General features: G+C 43.0%; 1 protein-coding gene across 6 annotated transcripts in view; it reads right to left on the bottom strand.

Moving 5' to 3' along the window:
• LOC138764926 (BTB/POZ domain-containing protein 10-like) overlaps positions 1-13,644 on the bottom strand; it is a 134,795-nt gene that overhangs the window by 34,160 nt on the left and 86,991 nt on the right. The window contains exon 2 of one of the 6 annotated variants that reach the window (XM_069941377.1): positions 11,415-11,463. The exons of 4 other annotated variants lie outside the window; for them this stretch is intronic. Coding sequence is in view for 1 of the 2 variants with exons in the window: in XM_069941376.1 (XP_069797477.1) it covers positions 9,419-9,429 (11 nt within the window). In the remaining variant the exon portion in view is untranslated. Of the gene's footprint in view, positions 1-9,418; positions 9,489-11,414; positions 11,464-13,644 lie in introns of those variants that run through there. One more of the 6 variants, XM_069941376.1, reaches the window with a different exon arrangement.

The raw sequence follows: 13,644 nt of genomic DNA, 5'->3' as shown, positions 1-13,644 counted from the left end.
AGATGAGGCAAGAACTTGGGGACATAGCCTCAAGATTCAGGTAGATTTAAGACAGAGATAAGGAGAAACTACTTCTCCCAAAGAGTAGTGAATCTGTGGAATACTCTGCTCAATGAAGCCTCATTAAATGTATTTAAAACAAACAGATTTTTGAATTTTGAAAAATTAAGAGTTATGGGGAATAGGTGGGTTAATCCAGAGCTAGATCAGCCTTGATCTTATCAAATGGCAGAACAGGTTCAATGGCAGACTCCTGCTCCAATTTCTTTTTCACCGATGTCAACATCAACAGCAAAACAAGCACTTGCTGTCTCCCATTAAATGCCTCCTGAATTGAGGAAAGCAATTCGGTGATGACCGTACTGGTGGATATTTCTCTTGGGACTGAAACATACAGTTATACAGCACAGAAAGGGTCCCTGCCAACTTGTAGTCCCTTCTACACCAATCCTATTTTCCCTGAGCCATTTCCATTCCAGCTTCAAGGTGAATGTTGAGGTCAGCTGGGAACCACAGATGGGGTTGAAGGTTACTGCAAAGTGGATCATTTGGAAAGTGATTACAGCCTCAAACAGGGCAATGTATAGACCTCCTTCTAGAAGAAGATAACCTCCGTGGAATGTGATTGGCCACCAAGGTTGTGCTGATCCAGTCTCCAAGCAACTCTTCGTGGCCTCATAAGCCCTCAAGTTCGTTGACACAGAACCCTGGCCCACATCTCAGAAGGAGGCAATTGATCCTCTTCAGTTACTTCAGCATGAGAGTGGAAAATATACAATCCTCTGCATCAATGGAACTGGCCCTGGGGCAGGAAGGATTCAATCAAGGCTGGTGAGAATATCCGAACAGAGCTGAGGCAGGAATATTAAGCAGTGCCAGGGATGGTCACCAAGCTGCCATATTTTACTGGAAAAACAAGAATCACAAAGGATTAGGAAAGGAAAATGAAATTTTAAGTTCAAAAATAGGTGTGCTTGTTGGATAATAAAGTAAGGGTAATCAATATGGTATTGCCAGTGTCATTCCTACACCATGCACAACTGAAAACAAAATTAGAAAGTACTAGAAAACAAAACTCACTAATGCTCTTTCTATGAAATCCTTCCCAACTTACTAGAAGAATCAACACCAGTAAACTTTCTATTTCTGGGCGGCACAATTAGAGTACTGGTTAGCACAATGCTATTACATTGCCAGGGACCTGGGTTCAATCAGTGGTGACTATAAGGAGTTTGTACTCGAGTGGGTTTTCTCCAGGTGCTCCAGCTTCCTCCCACCCTCCAGAAATTTACAGGGTTGCTAGGTTTCTTGGGTTTAATTGGGCGACACAGGCCAGAAGGGCCTTCTACCATGCCGTTTAATTACAATTTAAATTTTAAATTTAAACTTCCCCAAGGAAGTGTAATTGAGGCTCTAATTACAGTCACTCAGCTAAGTTGGGCAGGTGATATGATTTGATCTCAGATTTTCTAAAACAGACACTCTGCCCCGAGCTCTGTTGTGGGATGAGATCACCAGGTTGAGAAAAACCTTCAAGGAGAGTAAATTCCTACCAACTCCTGGGAACCTCTGGTCCATGACCACTCCAAGTGGGAGGATATTCAGGATTGTATTGAGAACCCCAAGACCATGCATCAGAAAGCCTGAGAAATCCCTCAAAATAAATGGAAGACCACCTCCCAAACTGGCCATCTGCCCACCCAGTCTGCCACCTCCTGCCCCATTGGTGTGGAGTTTTATGATCTAATCCAGGTACGGCCAACCTTTTAATTTTTAATTTAGACATAGAGCATGGTAAAAGGCAATTTTAGCCCACGAGTCTGTGCCACACAATTAACCTACATCCCAGGAACATAGTCATGTGCTGAAATGGTCTGTTATTGTACTGTATGTCTAAATTAAAAATTAAATGGTTGGCTACCCCTAGTGACCTCAATAGTCACTTTTGAATCCGCTAAACTGGAGTTTCACTTGATAATATCCTTATTACCAAGTGACTGCCTAAGAAGAGCTAAATATACAAACCTTTCTCGAACATTAAATGGGTTGCTTTCAGATTTAGATCAAGCTTCTCCACAATTAAAAGCCTCAACTTAAAGATGCCCCATGGAGGGAGAGTGAACGAGAGAGCAGGTGAACGAGAGAGCAAGCGATAGATAAGAAACCTCCAAAATGATTTGGGCTAGTGTGTGTTTACTTGAACTTGGAGCTGGAGGTTTACACTGGATATTTGTTGTAAAAGAAGATCTTTAATCTGCAGCTTACATGGACACCATTCAAATGCTTGTAATGGACCAACTACTTCGGTCACAATGATTAGGCATAGTTAAAATAAAATCAAAACATTCTAGAAAAAGACAGCAGCCAAGCAATGTCTGTAGTGACAGGGCTTTGAACAAAAAGGAAAGAGTAGCAAACAGTTTTCAAGCCTGTTTCTTCATGAAGAATGCCTCATGACCTGCTGAGTTTTTCCAGCAGTTTTGTGTATTGAACTTTTTCTTTGACTTGGCTTCGCGGACGAAGATTTATGGAGGGGAATGTCCACGTCTGCTGCAGGCTTGTTGGTGACTGACAAGTCCGATGCGGGACAGGCAGGCACGGTTGCAGCGGTTGCAAGGGAGAATTGGTTGGTTGGGGTTGGATTTTTCCTCCTTTGTCTTTTGTCAGTGAGGTGGGCTCTGCGGTCTTCTTCAAAGGAGGTTGCTGCCCGCCGAACTGTGAGGCGCCAAGATGCACGGTTGGAGGCGACATCAGCCCACTGGCGGTGGTCAATGTGGCAGGCACCAAGAGATTTCTTTAAGCAGTCCTTGTACCTCTTCTTTGGTGCACCTCTATCTCGGTGGCCAGTGGAGAGCTCGCCATAGAACACGATCTCGGGAAGGCGATGGTCCTCCATTCTGGAGACGTGACCCACCCAGCGCAGTTGGGTCTTCAGCAGCATGGATTCAATGCTTGCGGACTCTGCCAGCTCGAGTACTACAGTCACAGCATATGCAGACTTTCTTATTTAAATTCAATAATTTCATGTTGATCCCATCTTGGCCTCAATTCCATTCTCTGTAAGCTTTGGTCCAAAACTCCACCTTAGTCTTGCAATTAACCAATGGCTTGTGCAGTGCTGCGAAATAGAATCAAAGCCCTCAAAAAATTCTGTTTCTTCTCAGTAAAGCCAAATCCTTACTCTAAAAACAAACCTTCTGGTTCTAGATTTTCCCATGAAGGGAAAAGATCCTCTCATGAGCTCCTACGAAGTTTGTTCTCATCCTTTGAAAGTCCAATGATTTATTCTCAACCCTCTACATATCTTCTCTAATGCAAGTCTATTCCCAAATCAAGGAGGCCAAAGCTCATGGAGTTAGATTTTCCTGATGAAAATCATTGATGGACCTGAAACATTAACCAATTTCCTTCACAGATGGTAAACATTTCTAGAACTTGTTTTATTTTCACGTTTACAACATCTACACTATTCTTCAATGCCAGGTCATTTCAGCAAAGTCACCTGGAGCTGCAGAAGGTCAATCATTACCATAGAACCATAGAACCTCTTGTACCAGCCCATTGTGTTTATGACTGGGAGGAGAACACATCATTGATGAAAGATCTACAACCTGTCAGACCAAATGTGTTGAGCAAGATGGTGTAGGAAATTGTGAACTCTGTCCTCAAGTTGTAACTGTGTCCGGTCATTCAGGTCAAAAAGCAAGGACCCGCCATGGAAAGAGGAGCCCGCTCTCCGACCATTTAGCTGAAAAGGCCGGTGTTCAGGGTACATTCCAACCACTCAGCTCACTCCAAGCAGTCAGTTGCCTTATAGAGTCAGGAAACTACAGATACAACAGCATTCTCTATCTCTCCACATTCCATAAGATAAATATAAAAGCTTGGGCAATATTTATCCCTCAATCTTCATCAGATAAAGAGATCAAATAGTCATTTACTTCTTTGTTATTTCTGGAAGTTTGTTATGCAAGAGACTGGACTGTGCACTATCTGCAGGATGCACAATGAAACTTGTTCAACCGCACTCTGGAAATCAAGACCTCACATTAAACTGAATGTCAAGCCTTCAGGTACACAGGAACACTATAGTCCCCAATGTTTATATCTTGGAAAGAATCACTCATTCACCATCACTGGTCAAAATCCCCAAAGTTCCCAGCTAATAGGAGTTCAAAAATGCTCACCGTCTTCTCCAGTGAACCCAGAAAAGGCAATTAATGCCAACCATGTTATACTCCTCCCTATAACAATGACTCAGAATACTTCGCCGGCTTTGAAGCACCTTGAGACAATCTGAAGTAGAGTAAGTCCTTTCTACATTCAAACTACTTGAATATCATTGAGAAGCAATGAAGAAGAAGCAGGATACATTCAAGTCGCATCTTAACTCATCCAGAAGATTCAGAAACTTGGCATTCAAATGAAGCAGATTAAAATGAAACCACTCTAAATAAGCCTACATTTCTCATTCTTCAATCAACTACTGTACAAAAGTATTAAAAACTTTGACTCTTTGCCAAACAATATTTTGAAATGTCTTGAAGATATGGTTTCAATGCAGTCTTTATCCTCCACTGAGATGCACTCTGTCAATCCATCTACTCACGAGGTTGGTCAGATCCAATCTTATGGTTACATATTGAGGAACCATTGTCTGCATAAATATTGTGATCAATTTCCAGATTGTTTATGTCAAGTGGCTCCCTGCTGTTGAAGTAGTAAGTGGCCTTTGCTTACATTCCTTCAGCTTGAAGTCAAAAATAAACTCAGCTTGCAAAGATTAATATATTCAACTGAAGTACCATTTTCAACTGAAGCTAATACCTTTGCTTTTATGTACCTTGAGGTTTTAATGTTTATGAGAACGTTAAGAGCATATTTACAGTGCAAAGGAGAAGGCTTTAGTGATATCCACATTTTTTTGTTTTCTGTGGGAAGTCTGTGCCCTTACCTATGGCAAATAACAAGGACTTAGTATTGTGATTTATGTCCGCAAATTATTTCTTTATCCAGTCTGGCACAAGTTACTAATTGCTAAACCTTTTTCAAGTGGCAGTATCCATAAGCAGCTGCAAAATGGATGGAGGTGCATGGATTGCAGCCGCTGACTCACTCTGGAAAAAGTAAGTCTGCAGGAAATGGAGGGACCTCCTAAGCAAGGAGCTTTTTAGGTGGGGAGGAGAAAACATAGATGCACTGGGTCCAGAATCTCAGAGAGCTTGGAAATTTACTTGGAGATAACTGTGTAAGGCAGACTGCTGTTAGCTATCTCTGAGTCTGTCCTTTATCAACTCCGATCTGCTGCAAGGGGTTAGATCATTCAAATGGGTGTGGGGAACTTCTTGTTGTTTCGCTCATTTTCTTATTTAAGCATTTCATTACAACTTGGAAGAAACTGATCACTGAGCTGGATGCTGAAAGGAGCAGTCACAAACTCGTCACAACGGTCCTGGAGATATGCCCAGCACCCACCCTTTTCATCATAACCACTTTACCTTTAAATTCTAGTTCCTTAAAGAAACTGGTACTCCCTGCAGTGCACCACAAGATGAGCAACCTTCGAGATGAGGGTTCAAAATTCTGCACAATTTCTCAATGTCATAGTCAATTCTGATTGCAGAATTGAGGAGAGTGATCAGCAATCGAAACAGTGACCTCCCTTTTGTGTAACCATTGCCAGCGAATGATCAGGAGCAGGAACCCAGGCTGATCTATGCTCACTAACACAAGAGATTACCAGAAGCAGTGCACAAAAGTGCCGGAGAAACTCAGCAGCTCCTACAGCATCCACAGAAAGCAAAGCCAGTCAATATTTTGAGACTTAGCCCTTCTTCAGGAGTGCCAAAAATCTGGCAGGCGCCTGAATTAGAGGTTGGGGAGTGGGGTGGGGGTGCAGCAAAGGGGGAGGTGCACAGGCTAGCAGGTGATGTGTGATGGGTGTTAGAAGTGGGAGGGAGAAGAGGAATCACGTGATGGAGTAGTGGCCGGTAGGAGAATACCAGCCCTCTCCAGAAAAGAAAAAAAGTGAAGAAAAAGCAAAGCCCCAGATACACAAAGCACAACAAATAAAAGATAAAGGTGTGGAGAAAATGGCACCTAAGAAAGAAAAAAACTAAAACAACAGGAAAAAAAGAAGAAAGAAAGACGCCGGAAAAGAATCATTTGGCAGAATCAGAAAATAAAATAAAAGGGATAAAAATAAAAGAGAAGGAATATAAAATCAGTCTATTTGCAGATGACGTCATAGTATACTTAACAGAACCAGAATTATCAATAAAAGAATTATATAAGAAATTGAAGGAATATGGAGAAATATCGGGGTACAAGATCAACGCAAATAAAAGTGAAGCGATGCCAGTGAATAATGCGAATTTCACAAAGTTTAAAAAGGAATCACCATTTAAATGGCAAACACAAGCAATCCGATACCTAGGTATTAGACTAAATAATCTAGGCTAGATAATAATCTAGGCCATCTATACAAATTAAACTATCAGCCATTAATGAAGAAATTACAAGATGACTTAGAACATTGAAAAGATTTACCACTAACCTTGATAGGAAGGGTAAATTGCATTAAAATGAATATCTTCCCAAGGATCCAATACCTATTTCAATCATTACCAATTCCCTTAACAGAGAAATTCTTCAATGAAATAAAGAGAATAATAAGGAAATTCTTATGGAAAGGGGGGAAACCGAGGATAGCACTGGATAAATTAACAGAGAGGTACAACAAAATGGTTTGCAGCTACCAAACTTTAAAAATTATTATAGAGCAGCACAATTAAGGTATCCATCAGATTTTTATCAAACAAGGAAAAAACCAGATTGGACCAAGATAGAGCTAGATAAAATAGGGGAGAAGGTACCAGAACATATACTTTATAAGTGGGATGAAAAACTGGTGCAATACAGAAGTTCACCAGTACTGCACCATCTGCTCAACATTTGGAAGAAGATTCACGTAGAAAGGAAAAAAACAAATTACCAACTACCAAAATTATTATTGACGCAAAATCAACTAATCCCTTTCACAATAGATAACCTTTCCTTTAGAGAATGGGAGAGAAAAGGGATTAAAAGAATAGAAAATTGTTTTTTGGGAAATAATTTATTATCATTTGAACAAATAAAGTAAAAATATGGAATAACTCGTGGTACGATGTTTGCATACCACCAACTGAAAACCTACTTAAAGGACAAATTGGGAAGCAGGCTGAGATTACCAGAAGGAAGCAGCTTTGAATATGTGATTACAGACACAATGATAATTAAAAGATTTATAACATGTACATCAAGCTGCAAGAAACTAATGAAATAAGCTATAAACCCAAACAAAAGTGGGAACAAGATCTAAACATAAAGATAAAAAATGAAATATGGGAAAAGCTATGCTCCAGAACTATGAAAGATATAATAAATATGAGGTTACGCATGATACAATATAACTGGTTACACATGGTTGTTGGATTGTGCCCGTTTAACTGGTTTGTTTTTTTTTAAATTTCTGCTGGTGGGGACGAAGTAAAGAAAAAAAAAGAAAAAGAAAAAAAAACTGGTTACACAGACTACATATCACACCCCAAAAGTTAAATAAATGGGATCCAACATTATCAGATAGATGCTTTCGCTGTAAGAAGCAAATGGGAACAACAGTATATACAATATGGGCATGTGAGAAAGTGAAAAAATTTTGGGAAGATCTAAATCAGGTATTAAATAAAATCACAAAAAGCAACATACCAAAAAATCCAGAGATCTTTCTTCTAAGTAATATAAGAAGTAAAGAATTAGGCCTTAAACTGGATGAAGCGCAAAAAAATATTTATTATGATAGCCTTAGCGGAAGCAAAAATATGTATAATGTCAACTTGGAAATCAGAAGAGAGCCTGAGAATACAGCAATGGTACATGGAAATGAATAAATGTATTCCATTGGAAAAAATAACATATAATTTAAAAAATAAGGTCACATTATTTGAACACATTTGAGAACCATACATGGAACACAACAGAGAGGGCCTACCGCGGACCTCCACCCCCTAAAATGATCAAATGAGAAGAAGGCTAAATGAAATATCCCAGTGTGTAAAGGTAGATGACACAATCTTCTTGTTTATTTTCATTGTGTGATGACATTGTTTAATGGGTTTATTGTATTGTACATGTTGAACATTTAATGGGTTTAGAGGGGGGGTGGGAGGGAGGAAGGGAGGGGGGCAAAAAGGGGAGAAAATGACACTATATTAAAGAGGGAAATGTTTGTGTGTATTTTGATTAATATGGTTCATAGTGTGTAAAATAAAAAATAAAAATTTTAAAGTGGGAGGGTGAAGAAGAGCTGATAGGGAGAGAGGGCAGAGAGCTTTGAAAGATAGCTCTATGACAGGAGAAGGAAGGGAAGGGTCTGGTCTGGGAAGCTGGAGAAACAGAGCAAGTCAAGCAGCAACTATATAAATCAGGCAGATTGAGGCAACCCCTCAGCTCCTATCAAAAAACAATCTGTCTTGACCCTTTGCCCACTCCACCTTTTCACCTCCTAAGTGCTTTCTCTTCATTCCCCTATCATCTGTATCCACCTGCTCCTCCCCCTTCCCAATCTTCTTATTCAGATGCCTACCTCATTTCTGGCACTCATGAAGGGCTCAGGCCCTAAACAGCGATAGCCTTGTTGTTAACTATGGATACTACACAACCTGTTGAGTTTCTCCAGCACTTTTGTGCATTGCTCTCTTTTCTGGGACTCCCTGACTTCCTTATCACAGTGAATCTATTTCCTAAGAAAGTCCACAGTTTTAAAGCCAACTCAGAAAATATAAAATAACAAAATTAGTCACCAATAGAAAAGAAAGAAAATGAAGAACTGTGTGTCTTATAACATGGAAGGAGACCTTTCAGTATTGTTCAATGTTAGATCTCAATGCAATCCCATCATTCCCTCCCTTCTATGACCCTTCTCTTACATGCCGTCAACTTCACCTTGCTTCTCAGAATTAAAATTTCTGTTTATTCTTCTAAAGAGTATTAACATACAATTCAGTCACTTGCCAACCCTGTATTTTTAAATCTGGATTCGGCAATGACATAAAATTACTTAAAAATTTACAGTGGAGAAACAATATAACCTACTGTTTATGCTCCATACCAACTGCTGTCCACGCCCCAACAGGGCTGTATTACTTTCCTTTTAGTTAGAGAGACTTTTAACCACAAAACAACAAATGTTGTAATATTTTGGATAGTATAAGTTGGAAATTCCCCCATTTGTCCCTTTTAATCTTGATTAATCATCAACAGGTATGTTGCCTTTCCCCACCATGATCTCAATCAGGGCACCAATAAGACAAAACATTTCACACACCCGTCCTCAGTAAAAATAAATCTACATCCAGTACACACCGAGCACACTTACTGCCTTTTCATGCCACTGCCAAATTCACCTTCCGAAGAGGAAGCCAGACAGAAAAAACCCAAGTCATGAATTATCCCCAGTATTTGAAATCTGCTGAATTAACATGGTCCCCGCCTTTACTGCGGGAGATGCAGCAGGGGCGGGTGCCTTTAACTGTCAAAGTAAGAGTCCACTCTTCACAGCAGTGCTGTGGTGCACACAAACACAAAATGTTTTAAAGGCGCACTTCAAGACTCAAAGACACTAAGTTAGAGACAAATACAGACTGCCTTAGAAAACTCATTTTGAGACAAAGATAAAATACATTTGAACTTGTCAATTTCCCACAAACTCCTGACAAAATCTCACACACAGAGCTCATGTTCAAGCTTATTGTCGAATGTGTAGCGGCCTGTGTTTCGGGCCGACACAGGAAATGGCCGTCGAATGCAGCGACCGGCAAGGCATTGTGTGGGCTGAAACATCCATTTCCATAGGCTTCCAGCAGAATGGTGAAACTGGCCAATCTCCACAGGTGGATCGCAGGGGACCCAGTCAGGGCCTGGGCATCCAAGGTAACCAATTGGCAGCCAGCCCGCTCAAGCCATAGTGACATGGTCAAGCTGACTATAAAGGGCAGACCTGCCACTGAATAAACTCAGTGTCAAATACACTCTACTGTGTGTGTCTTTCTTCTGCAGATTCGAGCTACAGCTTTAGGGCTATCACCAAGAGCTATAACCTAGCTGTAGCCATACCGACCTTGCTACAGTGGTGACCCCGACTGGTCCAAACTGCACTTTGGACCCGAAGATGGAAGAGCAACTTACAATCAACGCCGTAGAGTTGGAGCTGCCCAGCTTCTGGATGTAGCAACCATGGGTATGGTTCCAGTAAACCTAGACACAATTAGCCATTCGACATGCGGTACTACCACTTGGTCAGCGCCCTTGATCTGAAAACCGCAGCCCACATCATCGACTTCCTCCAGCAGCCCCCGGAATGAGGAAGGTATGTGGCCATCAAAGAGATATTAACCAGCATTTTCAGCCTCTCTCAAAGCGCAAGTGCCCTGCCCGACTGTTGCATATGAATGGTTCAGGGGACAAGGCCCCCCTTCCACCATCATGAGCAACATGCTCGCTCTCAACGATGGCCACACCTCCTGGCCGCTGTTCCAGCAGATCTTCCTGGAGAGAATGCCCGAAGATATGGGCTGCTCATTGCCAAGGAAGACTTTGATGACCCCATGCTAGGGTGCAGCATCTCCCCCCCGAGAAACTCAACCTAGCCAGGGACGAGTTAAAAAAGATGGAGGAACTCTGCATTGTGCGTCTCTCTGATAGTCCTTGGGCCACCCCTCTCTACATGGTCCTCAAGGTGGTTGGAGGGCATGCAGAGACTACCGCCACCTCAATGAGACCACCATACCGGACAGATATCCCATGCCCCATATCCAAGACTTCACCACTAACCTGCAAGGGGCATGGATATTCTCAAAGGTGGACCTCATCAGGGGCTATCACCAGATACACGCCGAAGACATACCAAAAACCACTATCATAACCCCCTTTGGTTTGTTTGAATTTCTCCATATGTCCTTCAGGTTAAAAAACGCGGCTCAGACTTTTCAGATGCAGTGGGCCAGGATCTCATTTTGTGTTTGCCTACCTCAATAACATTTTAATCGCCAGCCACACTACCACTGAGCATGCCCCTCACTTCAAACAATTATTTTCCAGGTTGAGCGATTTCAGCCCAACCATCAACCGGGCATGCTTCCTTGGCAATGAGCAGCCGATATCTTCGGGCATTCTCTCCAGGAAGATCTGCTGGAACAGCGGCAAATGCCTGTTTGATCGAGAGACGATTGACTTCCTAGGCCAACGTATCAACCAACATGGAGTCAGACTGTTGCCCACTAAGGGGGATGCTATTCGCTCTTTCCCCATGCCTTCAACAGTGAAGGGACTACAAGAGTTTGCAAATATAGTCAACTTTTATCGCTGCTTCATACCTGCAGCTGCCCGCATCATGAGCTCACTTTTTCCCCCTCATGGCAGGACCTAATGAAAAAAGACAAAGGACTCAGGAAGTAACTGAGGGCTTCCAGGCCACCAAAAACACCCCAGCCAACACCACCCTTCTCGTGCACCCATGGACAGACTCCCCGACCGCCCTCACGACAGACGCCACCAGCACAGCGATACAGTGCCTATGAGAGAGAATTGTTAGCCTTATACCTGGCAATTTGGCACTTTCGTGGAGGGCAGGAAGTTCAAAATTTACATGGACCACAAACCCACAGCAAGCAGACACTGACATTCCAGTGTACAGGACAGCGCTCACCGACTTAAAAGCATAACAAAAATAGAGGACATCCAGATCGTCCCTGGCAATCGCACGCTGCTCTGCGACACCTCTACGGGTAAACTTTGCCCTATCATTCCAACTGCATGGAAGAGGCGGGTTTTTAACGGTCCACAATTTGGCTCACTCTGCCAGCAGCACTACAGTCAAAATGGTGGCAAAAAGGTATGTCTGGCAAGTCCTCCGCAAAGAGGTCAGGACTTTACTCAGAGCCAGTCATCCAAAATCCAGACTCACATCAAAGCTCCACCACAGACGTTCGAGCCAGCGCTTCGGCCACATGCACATCAACATTGTGGAGCCCCTACCCATATCCAGAGGCATATGTCATCTTCTCATAATGGTTGACCGGATGTCCAGATGGCCAGAGGTGGTGCCACTATCAGAGGCTTCCACAGAAGAATGTGCATGGGCTTTACTCAACACTTGGGTAGTCCATTTTGGGGTCCCTGAACATCTTACATTAAACAGGGGGGCCCAATTCACTTCCAGTCTATGGACCGCCCTAGCCCACACCCTGAGGATCCAACTTCACCACACCATGGTGTATCACCCACAGGCCAACAGGTTTGTGGAGAGGTTCCAGAGACACCTTAAGGCAGCCTTAATGGCATGACTTATCGGACCTAACTGGGCTGACGAACTCCCTTGGGTCCTGTTAGACATCCGCACCATATCTTGAGGCATCCTCAGCCAAGTTAGTCTATGGCACATTATACCAGGCAAATTCATGATGGCCCGTGAGGACTTAGGGGAGCCCCCAGCGACCGCATTGTCCCGACTACACGAGCTCCTGCACCCTGCCTCCCGCTAAACCTAGACCCCATAACCAACCCTGCACTTACTTCCCAAAAACTTTATTGACTGTAAATACGAGTTTGTTCAGTGCTCACCAGCCACCTCTACAGCAGCCTTAAGAGGGGCCATACCATGTCCTCAAACACAACAGTTCCACATGTGTTTTGGACATTGGCGGCAGGGAAGTGACTTTCACACTTGACCGGTTGAAACCGACCAACTTAAACTTTGACCAGCCCATCACTCACCCGACCCCACGGCGCAGGGGTCGACCTCCTAAAAACAGTACCCCAATCACCGGTTGTGGGAGGGTTCATGCAGCAGCCTGCGGCCCACGCCTCGGGCAGACAAACGAGGTGACTGGCAAAGTACTGTGCAGGCTGAAATGCCCATTTCCATAGGCCGCCAGCAGAGCAGTGAAACTGGCCAAACACTACCAGTGGATTGCAGGGGACCCAATCGTGGCCCAGGCATTTGAAGTAACCATATGTCCTTCGGTGGTGACACAGCCGAGCTGACTATAAAAGGCAGATCTTCCACTGAATAAACTCAGTGTCAAGTATACTCTACCTGTGCATGTCTTTCTTCTCCTGCGGATTCAAGCTACAGCCTTAGGCCTATAACCGAGAGCTATAAACTACCAGTAGCCATAGCGACCTCACTACAAATGTATAAAAAATCCTGCGTTAGTGGCTGTTTTGTGAGTAGACATAAACATCACATACAGAGTACGATAAGTAAGGGACAGTACAATTAGTAAGGTGCAGAAAGATCAGTTGGAAAAATCAACACACTACTATTTTGGAGTTTATTCAGGTGTCTGATAATGGCAGAAAAAAGTCATTGAATATTCTTTCTGATGGGATGGTGGAGAGGTGAAGAGTGTGGTCAGGGTGGGATTAGCCTTTTGTTATGTTGGCTACTTTTCCAAGAGTTACAGATGGAGTTGATAAAGGGGAGGAGGGTGTGTGTGATGGACTGAGCCATGCTCACAATCCTTCGCAGTTTCCTGTGGTTTTGGGCAGAACAGTTCCCCTTCCATGCAGTGATGCACCCTGACAGGATGCTTTCAATAGGAC

Source organism: Narcine bancroftii, chromosome 5 (assembly GCF_036971445.1).
Source record: "Narcine bancroftii isolate sNarBan1 chromosome 5, sNarBan1.hap1, whole genome shotgun sequence".
Taxonomy (NCBI): domain Eukaryota; kingdom Metazoa; phylum Chordata; class Chondrichthyes; order Torpediniformes; family Narcinidae; genus Narcine; species Narcine bancroftii.
The sequence above is the reverse complement of the archived record's forward strand: the minus strand, read 5'-3'. Positions and strand labels throughout refer to the sequence as shown.